General features: G+C 38.9%; 1 protein-coding gene across 1 annotated transcript in view; it reads left to right on the top strand.

Moving 5' to 3' along the window:
• The window catches only part of TMEM163 (transmembrane protein 163), a 101851-nt gene that overhangs the window by 59533 nt on the left and 30004 nt on the right, over positions 1-12314 (top strand). The window contains exons 3-4 of the mRNA XM_068408197.1: positions 509-552; positions 1696-1787. Of these exons, the coding sequence (XP_068264298.1) occupies positions 509-552; positions 1696-1787 (136 nt within the window). The remainder of the gene's footprint in view (positions 1-508; positions 553-1695; positions 1788-12314) is intronic.

Raw genomic sequence — 12314 nt, 5'->3', positions numbered from 1 at the left:
GGAATTTGAAGCATTTCTTGGGGCTGTGTGAACTACCCTTAGGCTTTTTGTCAAAAAGATGGCAGTCCAGAAGTCTGGATGGGCCTGCACAGTTTTCTGTCAGCTGGTTCAGGTGCACTTTTATACCTAGCTGGAGCAAGGAGCACTCCTGAGACCTGTGAAGTTTTCTGGAAGTTTGAAATTGTGATTTCAACGTATTTTTACTCAAAACTGCATCTGAAATGCATCATGTTTCATAAACAGACTGTCTCTGAACGGTGCACTAAGGTCTGCCCCATTATGGTTTTGGAAGAAAGAAAAGCATCTTTCGAGTGACCTAACCATTTCCTGCAGCACAAGGCCTTTCTTGTAGACCTTTTTGAAGTGTAGGTCAGGTTATTCTGGTGGGAACTGGGTGAAACTAAGCCCATGTGTTGAAACTAGTTCTGTAGCTCTCGGACAAGAGAAGGAGAAAGGATACAAAAAAAAAAATTTAAAGTGATTCTAAATAATATTTTCTTTCCTTTAGCTGTCTCCGTAATGCGATACAGTGCATCATCATTTGGATTTGCTGTAAGTAGAGATACAATTTAAATATTATCTACCGTTTTTTTTAATGAGCTTTTTCTGAAAATGAAATACTGTATTTTTTTCTTATTCTAAGTTCATGGCAAGGTGTGCACAGTCAATGATGAATTAGAAAAAATATTGTTGAATTCTTACCTTGGAAAGTATAGTAAAGATATTTTCATTGTATTTTTTCAGTTTCTGACTACTAAGTCTTATATTGATGTTAATATCGATATTTATATGTTAACATTGATAGATATTATCCACCAGATATAGTTTTCTTCTACAAAATCTCTCAGTTTAATCAGTTCTGTTGTTGAACTTGAGCCAAATTCTGAAGTTCCCTTCTGAACTTTGCGTGACCCTTTTCCTGTGGTGTTAAAACTCCTATTGACTTCAGGATGACAGCTTTCCTTTCTAGTAGTTGCCATGACTTTCCTGATTAGCGGCAGAGCAAAAAATTCCTACCGACAAGCAAAATGACTCATTTCAAATAATTTGTCCTTTGCTTTCAAATTTGAAGGTTAGATTGACTCCGTAGAAAGCTTGACTTCAGGATGAAAGTTCTTACAGTGGGACAAGCCTGGTTTTTGGTGTTACCGGACATCGTATCTTCATTAACTGGAAATACAAACATGGCAATTTTGCTGATGGTACAGAGTAATATGAAATCTGGATACAATGGGATTTTGAAAAAAAGTTAATCTTTGCTTGGTTTGAAACAAAACCTTCTGTTGCAGGAAATTAGTGACTTGGTGGGAAAAAGGAATGCTCCACAGGAATTTTCAAGCACTTTTTTTTTTTTTAGAGTCTTTGCATAAGAATCATATTAGTGTTTTAACTCTTGTGGTGCCACAGTGGCAGATTATGGTGGTGTTTTTTTTTCCTTCGCTTCTCCGCAGGTGATGGATTACAAATAAAAAGTTTTTAATCCCTTGATCGACTTCCTGAGCTCTGAAGTGTATCGTTGTGCAATAATACATGGCAAAAATGTGAAGATCAATTTAATAAATGTAAATCCTGCTTTCATTAAAATGATTTATTTGAAGCTGCTTTGTGCCTGTGCAGCAGGATAGTAAATGCATTACTGTTAGTACAGGACACATTTAATGGCCCACAAAACAATTGACTCTGTATCTCTTTCAGTTTGATGCTACCCTGGATGTTTTGTCATCAGCGATAGTTTTGTGGCGTTACAGCAACGCAGCTGCTGTACATTCTGCACACAGGGAGTACCTGTAAGTACCCTTAATTACTTTTGGCTTTGGTAGAGGCCTGCAGAGCTTTTGCTGTCAAGCTGTGATGCAACAGATTCCAGAGCTTTGACAAAAAACATTTTGTCATGTCAGCAAGTATTCTTTCCTTCTGCCAACTTACTGTTTGGTCCTAAACATGCAGCCTTTCCTTAGGCAGACCTCCCTGTGATCGTGATTTTCATTTTCTTTTTAGCCAAAATAATAATTGTTAGGGCCTTGTGATTTTTTTTTTTTCCTTGCAGCAGCTGTATCACATGAACTGTATTTGCAATCTGTAATGGATTTGTAAATCTTTTATTTTGCATTTTACTCCATTATTCTTACTAGAGTATGTTTTTAAAATTGATGCTTGTATTATATTTGTGCTTCCCTTAACAAGATTGCAATACGAACCCCTTCTCTTTGAATGTAAATCACTTCAACTGCTAGTGATATTATTAGAACATGAGGTTACAGAATATCTGATAAGATTGAGCTTGTATTAGTGATATGATAGTAGGGTGACACAGTTTATTATAACTGCTGTACAAGAGAGAGATAGACACACCCTTTTTATTACGGAACTATCGCTGTTTTGGTAAGTAAGAGTATATCAATACTTGCATGTCTTCTTTATGGAAAGAAGTATATGCTTGCAAAGTAAGCATATTTAATGCTTGCTATATAGAACCTATGGAAAAGAAGTCTTTAATTTGCAGTGCAGTATGGATCACAGTGGCAGTTATATTCTGCATCATTGTGCAGCATTTCTATTGGCAATGCATGTGGTAGCTGAGATCAGGTAGATGCTGCCCAAGAATTGTTCCAGCTAGTGCATAAAGAAGACTTTAAATTCCTACTAAAATTTTGGGTACATTTAGGTGGAGAATTGCAGTATGTTTATCTGCTTTGGTTTTGTTCTGTGCTGCCATTGCTAGCAGTATCGCATCTGGCTTGTTTGCAGATAGTTCAACTATCCCCTGGAATGGACTACAATTTTACAATAAAGAGGAATAAGGTAGTTTCTGTTCTGAAACACCTCTAATGAAGTCCCTTCTGCAAAAAGGGGAGCCTGATGAAACTGAGCTTTTACATATTTGGTAGGATCAAGTGAAAAAAAAACAGTCACGCAGAGGGTACTATAACTTGTCTTCATAGTCCTTTCCTAAAAGCTAAGAAAACAGTAAGCAGTATTTTTACATGCATTAACTCAGGCTCATGCAACAGCTTGCCAGCGCTGTGAGTTCCTTTCTGGCAGGGCTCCATACATAACAGTTTGGAATAAAAGGCCATAGAAGATTGGTGTGTGACATTGATTCATAAAAATAAAACCAGAAATATGTGATTAAAATTAGTCTTCCTGCACAAATTTGGAGATCTTAACAGACATTTCCTGAGTATCTTGCTTTTGTGGGCGTCCACAGAGATTCCTGTCAACATTCAATTAACATATTTTTGAAATCTCCTTCTGTTGAGCTTTTTCAAGTGAACCTTGTAAAGTACCTTATAGAGAAAATAAATCCCAGTACAAAAGAAGAATCAACATATCCCTATGGCTAAGCCAGTAAAGTGAACAAGCAAAGTAGCAAACATATTTTCCTGCTTTTTATGCTCATTTTTAATTTGCTTTCATATAATCCCTCTGCTTTACATAAGGCTAAATGAAGTCAATGAATTACTTGCCGTGCCCTCTAGTTGAAGACAGCTAAGGTTACATGGTGAGATCAGTACTGAGTGAAAGAATGTTACCATATGCTGGGAATATGAATCACTGGGTACGCGGTCTGGTTATCCCTCAGTTTCTAGAATTGACAGGGGAATCATCGTAGTACCAACAAGCAAAGAGATAGTTGTATTTCTTATGGCAATTCTTACCGTGTCAGATTTTTCGGGGAGGCACATTTCTAATTACCTGTTGTGTTTAATCAGTCTCTTGCTTGGAAGACTGCATGTAATTGTTTTTCCTTTGTGCTGGGAAAATGTTCCATGACTCCTGGCTGCTTGCTTACCTTGTAAATAGTCTTTGTATCATATGTGCCTGTAACTACACCTGGTCTTTCACAGTCCTTGTTTTGTGTGTGCCAGTGCCTCAGTGGGGAAGTCTGCTCTCAGACTCCTGGACAGTTTGGTGCAAATTCCTGTAGGTGCTTAGGTCATGCTGCGCGTTATTGCTGTTTCCATGTGCCTAGCCGTACTTTGGCTTAGTGCAGGAGCCTGTGCAAAACTCTGGGTTTCTGCAAAAGCATTACTACTGTTTACCAGAGTAAGGTGTGCCAGAGTGACTTCGGTTTGGTTCTTTACTTATAGGTCTGTGTTTTATTGATTTAAATATTACATTTGTCTGTGTATTAGGATACATAGGCTGAAAATAGCCTGAGCTCCTTAACAAGCGCCAAGTGGAATTTCCAGTTAATTATGTATTGCAAATTTATAAAACTTCCTGTTTCATAAACTTGACAGCAAGAGATTGATCCAAAATCTGTTGGAATCAGTGGAAAGCCTCTCACGGAAGGGCAACGTTAGATCCAATCCTAACTGTCGGACGTCATTGAGAGAGGACATAAAGATAGAATGAAAAACAAAACCCCAGAAGAAGACACAGAGAATACAGCCTGACTCATGATGTGCTATGAATTAAATACTTAGAATAAAATGCTAAGATGTAAAAGAACTGCATAATCTTACTTACGATGTAGCCATATGGAAGTTAGGGATGCAACATGTCTTGGGCTGGTACTCAGAATGAACAGTACAAAACTGCTTGCTGTGCCAAGTTCTGCTAAGCTGAACCAATGCATTTCCATTTGACTTCAGGGTTATTGTAGTGCTGAAAACTATAAGGAATATTCGTCCTGCTGAGTTTCACTCAGCTTAGTGGGTTTCATTTTCACTAGATCATTTGATTTCTCTCATTTTCTGGGGCAAGATCAGAAGGTACTTCTTCAGCGTACATGTGACTAAAGTTATACTACATATATCTTTGTTGATTCTCATGGTGGTTCACATGTAGTAACTGCAAAATATATTTTAACTATACCTCTCCGATTTGCTCTTCTTGAAAATTATTTTATATTGATGGCCTGAGAAGCTAAATCTGGCAGGTTTTTCAAGTCTCTTATTGATGAGAATTTTTCTTCAGTCATTGCGCAGATATATCTGGATATGTTCAAGGTATATCTTAAATTATGATGAAATTTTTATACTTTATTTTTAAATATACCAAGTGGCTTTGAAAATATAATGAATGTTCACCAAGATCAGGTATAAGACGCTGTAAGATTGTAGGCCATATGAGACACTGCTTGATTCTGCCTAGCTGGCTCATTAATGAAGGAGTATGTAGGAGTGGGATGAATATTTGATGTGCTTGTTATTGGTACTTTTTGGATAGTTTTGCACTTCACCATGTCTGTGTTTTGGCAGTCAAATAGAAGAGGGTAAAAACAGACTACTACGTTTTCATGGATTTTAGAAGAGTGATGGAAAGAATTGTAGGTCTTGAGACAATGCAAGAATTGGGAAGGACTACAGATATCTTGGAAGAGAGTCGGAGTATATCATTCATGAGTGCTTGATTTGCTCAGCGTAATCTGCTGGGTTGCAAGTTAACATGCAGGAAACTCAGAAGTGCTGAACAAATCATCAACAAAGCAGTGATCAAGAAATCCAAGAAAGAAAAGAGTGCTGAAGTAACTGGAGAAATAATTTTGAATCTCAACAAAAGATGACAGTTTACGACCAAAATAAAATTCTTGCAATTCCCTATTTTTCTTCAGAAAAGGAGAAACTAAGAGGAAGGAATATACTCTGGTGTAGCTGATAAACCAGAGACGGTAAAAATATAGTAGACCCCACTACCTGTGCACTTTGGGCCAGGTACAGCTTATTACTTCATGGTAAGAGTTTTGTTCAGTGCTATGCTGTAGAATGGCTGGGGTTGGCAGGCACGTCTGGAGGTCATCTACTCAAAGCAGGGTCAATTAGAGCAGGTTGTCAGGTTAAAGGTCTGAATCCAGTCTTCTGTTTTGTGATTTGAACATTGAATGATCACTGAGCCATTGAAGATGAGCAAACAACTCTGAATGGTCCCCCTTCCTGCTCTCCATAACCAGTGTACAAATATCCTTGAAGATTCTGCCCTTTAGTAAAGCTTTAGCAACATAATAGCTTATTGGGCTGCTGAAGCAAATCTAAATTCTGTTGAAGGAAGAAATTTATTGAAATTGATGTGGTAATAGTGGTTTCTCATGTGCATAAATAAACCCAGTAAATAGCAGTAGAAGTAATTTCTTAATAGAAGACTGAAGCATTGGGGAAAAAGGTCTCATGAGCAATTGAACTAGTAATTAGCTATACAGTCAAAGGGCAGCTCTTTGATCTGTTAATTCGGGAATGAAGGACCTGGACTGGAGTGCTGGAACTGTGTGTGAATAGAAAGGGAGAAACACCACTAAAAAAAGGAAAGATTGAGAAAACAGAATAACAAGCTTCAGGCACACGGCCTTGTGAAAAGCTGTAAAAGATGGAGCTTTTTGTGTATAGTTGGTTGGAAAGATCTCAAAACTGTGATCAAAGGAAACATCTCTTGTTTGATTCCCTCTGCTCAGGAAAACAGGACTTTGCTCACGGTAAGTTAATAGAGTTGGTTGGCAGCCTGCTCAGGTCAAACGGAGTAAATGGAGTAGTGCAGCTTCCTAGGCTATAAAGCAATATCCCTGTTGTTACATTACAGAGCTGCAGTCTTCTGTTTCTGTACAGTGCAGCACAGGACTGAGGATCTGCTTATGCCCATAGGATCCGTTGCTCCTAGGATTTTTTTGGCTACTGGGATTTGTTTGAGCTTCTTTGTTCAGTATTGCAAAAACTAACTCTGTACAACATATTTAACATAGTGATTCTTGACAGTTGCAGCTGGTGTTTATTATATATTATTTTGTTGATGGTACCAAGTTAAATTCTGTGTTTCCCAAGAACCAGTCTGTCAACATCTTTCTTAACCCAGTGCCAGAGTAAGTAGGAAACCTTACTCATAATGAGCATTCTGGATTATGCCAAGAGCAGAAAGCTCACATTTCTTTCACTGTTTTGGTTTCGGTTTGCTTTTTTGATTGCATATGTCAGGCTCCAGCCGTTCTTTCCTTTATTACTGTAATAAGAAAATTAAATTGTATCATGGGCAAATAATTTCTAGTGAACTCATGGCACTCTATGTTGCCATGACATAATACATAATGAATGCAGATATGTCTTTTTTTTTTTTCTTATATTGATGAAGCTGTCATCCAAAACATTGGCAGTAAGATTAAAATAACAAGAATTAGATAGAGTATGCTGTGTGGCAGACAAGGGTGCAAATATTGGTCATACCTCTACCTGCCACTGATAAAGCTTTGCCAGGAGAAAATAGTCATTCCTATCCTTGATGGGGCAGCATATGATTCTGGAGTGCTCTTTCTTTGTAAGATGACACTTTACTTGGAACAGGTGGCTTCAGTTATCTCTGCTCATGTATTTATTTTATATATCGTTTCTCACCTTATGTTAAGTTTAAAAACAATGGATCAAGAACTGGGAAGGTCTTGCAGTCTTTGCAGCTTTGCAATTAGACATTATCTGAAAACTTGGCTATGTGTCTGTAGCTTAACTTTCATCTCCACACATTATACCTCAGCTGTGGCAGCTGGATTTGATACTGTCAGAATGCTGAACCCATTGGCCAAGTGAAAAATGCCTGCCCTGAGGATTTGATTCTTAAGAGGGTCTTAAATCATGGGGAGAATGAACCGGTATTCTCACCTATTTTGACATCCAGAAGAGCACAACAGTAAGAGCTTAATCCAAGAATTTCTAAATTAGTTTGAGCTAAAAGCAATCTCGAAGAAAGATATTTGACTACTCCTCAGGGAGAGAGTAAACAGGAAACCTGACTCATGATTAGAATGCTGGATGCAACAATTAGAAAAACTCTTGCATCCTTCAGTACCCTTCCCTTATGTTTAATTAAGCTCAATGATAAAGTTGTACATCTTATTTTTAATCTATGTGTATACATATAGCTTCAGTTTATAAGTGCTCAGCGTTGTGCCTTCTTTCTCTCTGATGAAAGAAGAACCTGGTGGTGGTTCACTGGGGTTTTCGGTTGTCAGACAACTCTAAGAATCCACTGTGTGGATATCTGTATATATCGATTATCCGTTACCTATGTAATATGTAATGAAGAGAGGAAGAAAGGAAACAAGAATATTCTGGCCCTTTCCTAGGACTTCATGCACTAGGGGTGAAATTTACAGCTATGTAACAGTATGACATGGGAATTAGGATATTTAAAAACATTTAATGAAGCATATTAATGATATCAACAGCCTTTTTATAATACCCAATGACTACAACATTATCAGTGTACCAATCCCTTTCCTTGGTTGCTTGATAGCCTCATGGGTGCATACTCTCTGTCAGTTATCTTTTCACAGAGTATGCCTTGCATACAGTTTTTAACTGTAAGTAGCCTCTTCAGGTAAATGGGGCAGTGCAGCAAATAGGCACGTTAGTGTTTCAGATACTGCCACGAATCGGTGGGTGTTTATCAAGCACAAGGAGGGCGACCTCCTCGCCAGAGGAGGGCAACCAAGCTGGTGAAGGGTCTGGAGGGTATGACCTACGAGGAACGGCTGAGGGAGCTGGGGTTGTTTAGCCTGGAGAAGAGGAGGCTCAGAGGTGACCTTATTGCAGTCTACAACTACCTGAAGGGAGGTTGTAGTGAAGTGGGAGTCGGCCTCTTCTCCCAGGCAACTAACGATGGGACAAGAGGACACAGCCTCAAGCTTCGCCAGGGGAGGTTCAGGTTGGACATTAGGAAGAATTTCTTCTCAGAAGGGGTCATTAGACAGTGGAATGGGCTGCCCAGGGAGGTGGTGGAGTCACCATCTCTGGATGTGTTTAAGAAAAGACTGGACATGGCACTTAGTGCCATGGTCTAGTTGCCATGGTGGTGTCAGGGCAACGGTTAGACTCGATGATCCCTGAGGTCTCTTCCAACCTGATTGATTCTGTGATTCTGTGATATAGCTTTGAACAGTTTTTCTTTTATAACCTTACACCTTTCTTAGGCATGTGACCTTTGGAGAAGCCTAGTCAAGTGATTAGAAACCCTTACCAGTTGCTTAGTTACCTTCTTTCTGGAATTTAGACTTAAGTAAACACCAATAATAAAATCATCTGTACAACTCTGTGTATGGTAAGTAGAGACCCATTCTGAATTGAATATACCCAAAGGAACTGTCCTTTGCTGTGGTGTTCCCTTTGTCAGCTTGGGTATCTTAAGGATAAATATTCCTTTGACAACTTGTTCTCCTGCTATTTACTTTCTGGGGGCATTCATTTTTGAAAGACAAAGGAAATCAGGTATGTACATGGTATTCTTCTTTAGTTGCTAGGGAAAAGTGCTGTATGGCTTCATGAAATGACACCTTATTGCTTTGCACTACATTATCCCTTTGAATTGCAAATCTACTTTTGCTCTATAGTCTGTTGTCCAGTTGCTTATGGTCTAGTCTAGGGCACTCTAGAGGCTTTCATCCTGCCAGTGATTTTTGCTTTGAGGGTGATCACTGGAATTGCCCTTTATTACTGCCCTGTGCAGATTCTGTAAAGAGCCATCATCATCACCGCCTCCTGCAGAGCCACGTCTATTGGTAAAGCAAGTGGGCACCTCTGTGTGGCTGCTGGGCAAATGTGGGGAGTTAGTGGCTGGTGAGTTTGTGTAAAGACTTCTTTCTTACTGAGAAAATGTGATGACAGGTGAGACCCTAAGGCGGAGTGAGCCTTTTCTTCCAAAGAAATTGTAACCCTTTTTTCTCTCTTGTGTTCGGATGACACCACTTGATACCATTTACGCCAGGGTTTGGTCATGGGGAGCCTTATGGAGGTTATATTGAATATATGTGTATTACATTTAGGCATACAATATGGGGATCGTGACGTATCCTACTCTTGCACCCAAAGCTTAAAAGAATTAGAAACCACTTTTTATGGGAGGAAATGGCTGTCATACTGCCAGGTTAGGTCTGGCTCCTCTTTCTTTTTCTCTGATTCAAATAAGAGAGCATACTGATCGATATGGTTGCAGGGTATATTCTCTCTTGGTTCACAGAATTAAAACCCCCTAATTTTCAGTATTAGTACTGTATTCAAATTTCCATGCGTGGATTGGCTCTGCTGTACTGGTTAGCCTGACTAAATGAGCACTGTCTATTTAAGTAGTGTTGAATGAAAATAATCCTCTCAACTCAGGCCCAACATATCCGTCACATTGAAAAAACTGTGGATAATTTTATCTATGCCATACATGCGAAAGAGTCTTGAAGCACAGATGGCAAAATCCACACCTACCCACAGTTCAGGGCAAACCTCTGTGGCTGGAGGAAAAACTCTTTTGTGATGAGTGAACGGAATAGCTAAGTGATCTGGAAAAATGTCAAATGCACGGAGATAGCCTACAAACTGCAAACAGCTAACCTACATCTGCAGCTCTTGTGTGGTTCTCAGCTACCATGAGTTGGTCCTCATGTGGCACATGCATCTCTCCTACCCGGTGGTGCACAGTGCAGAGTTTGCAAAACAAGTGTTCACCTATGCTTGAATAGCTGCTTTATAGGAGGAGAAATATAGTTTCTTTTTAACCACACTGAAAATTTCAAAACCATTGTTTCTTATGAAATATTTAGCTGAAATACTACATTCAGGTACAGTGCTAGATACAAGTTTTAGAGGTGCTTCATTAGGCTGACTTCTTAAGCTGCATCATTTCTCCATAAATCCATTGTCCCATATCCAGGCAAAAGGGACACAATCATAAACTTTGCTCTTATCCAGGCAGAAATGCATGTATGCATACATTTATGCACGCACACACACAAAATCCTCGCACATAGAATTTATATTAAATACGAAATAGTAAATGTATATATTTATACATTCTAAAATCTGTTTCTAAAAGTGTGTCATCTGTAGACTTGGCAGTGATTTTACTGGAACTAGATCTAAAATCTATTTAATTTATGAAAGCCTTCACTGGTAGCTGATTAGGCAGTATTTGTGTATATTGCCTAGTATTTACACATATATATATATATATATATATAAAATCAGGGATATGGTGGTTTTCTGTACTGGAATTTGATAATCACCATAAAAATTAATATTACAGAAATTCTCAAAAGGCTTTAATTTCCAGCTTCAGGGGAATGACAGAATCTCCAATCACTTGCTACAAGGCTAGGAGCAGCTCTTCACAAGCTGGGATGGTGGTTATAAGGCATGTGTACCATAAGTGCAACTGTACGATCTGTGGAGACCAGGAACTAGAAAATAGGTCAGAAGAGTTTTCAAAATCTTGTGAGTTGTAGAAATGTCTGTTAGCTTTTATTGGCAGATATTTAATACCTGGCAAATCAAATTATTTATGGAACTGTTGCCCCAGTTCAGCTGTGTGATTTTAAAAGATGTAAATACCCTGTTCTGCAGCGGCTAGTTGAACTCCTGAGGATAATAAAAGTTTTAGAAGACCTATAACATTTTCAACATGAAGTGGATCCCTAGCATAGCTAATCTGAGTCTCAGATATAAACAACATTTCCCCTTCATGCTCTTTAAGAAGAGGTTAGACCATGTGATAACACGGTATATTTTTTAATATAATAATTGAGAAATTGGCTTTCAATGATAATTTGGACTATTACTTGAATTCTCTTTATTTTGTAATCTGTTTGTTTGTTTTGGTTTTTTTTTGTTTACGGTGGGAAAAAGGAGTAGCTGTAACGATGCTGATCTGGATTCTGGCAGTTGGAGGTGGATTATGGAACATGTGCGATGAACAGCAAGCCCACTTCGTTCCTTTTAAAGTGCATCTTGAAGTGACTCTAGTCCCTCTTCACCCAGCAACAGGCAGGTGTAAATACTCTGAACAACTGTGAATCTGTACAGTTTGGTGTCCAAGCCCTCCTCAGTAACCAAACCTGATAATAGATAAGCTACACTGCAAACATAAACAAGCAATATAACTGTCTAATTGGACACAAAGGAGCTTAAGATTAGCCATAGAGTATGACAAAGAAGCAGGAATCTCAAGACTGAGGCAGATATTGTGTCTTTTGCCTGTGTATTGCAGTAATACGCCACAGTGGCTGATAGTTGTTCTTTTTAGAGTAAGCCCTTTAATGGGTTTAAGAGGCAGATTTTACAGTCTTCACAGTTCTGGATGTCACCCTGATGAAAAACGTGGCTAGAATTATCTCGGCAATATTGCAGAACGGGTAGCAAGGAGCAAGCGTTAGTGAACAGCTGCGTTGTAATTTTAATGCCTTTTTTTAAAATAACGGGCAGCAGACCTGTGCTTGTAGCACAGTGTGCAGTAGACTGAACAGGCCCTTTCCTGCCGTAGAGAAACGCTACCCAGCCATAGAGGTTTCACTATCACCTGCCCCTGCTGTGTCTGGGGTGTGTGCAGGGGTGGCTCTTGCTGCACAGGCTGCT

Source organism: Nyctibius grandis, chromosome 9 (genome assembly GCF_013368605.1).
Source record: "Nyctibius grandis isolate bNycGra1 chromosome 9, bNycGra1.pri, whole genome shotgun sequence".
NCBI lineage: Eukaryota > Metazoa > Chordata > Aves > Nyctibiiformes > Nyctibiidae > Nyctibius > Nyctibius grandis.
This window is presented reverse-complemented; position numbering and strand designations above follow the sequence as displayed.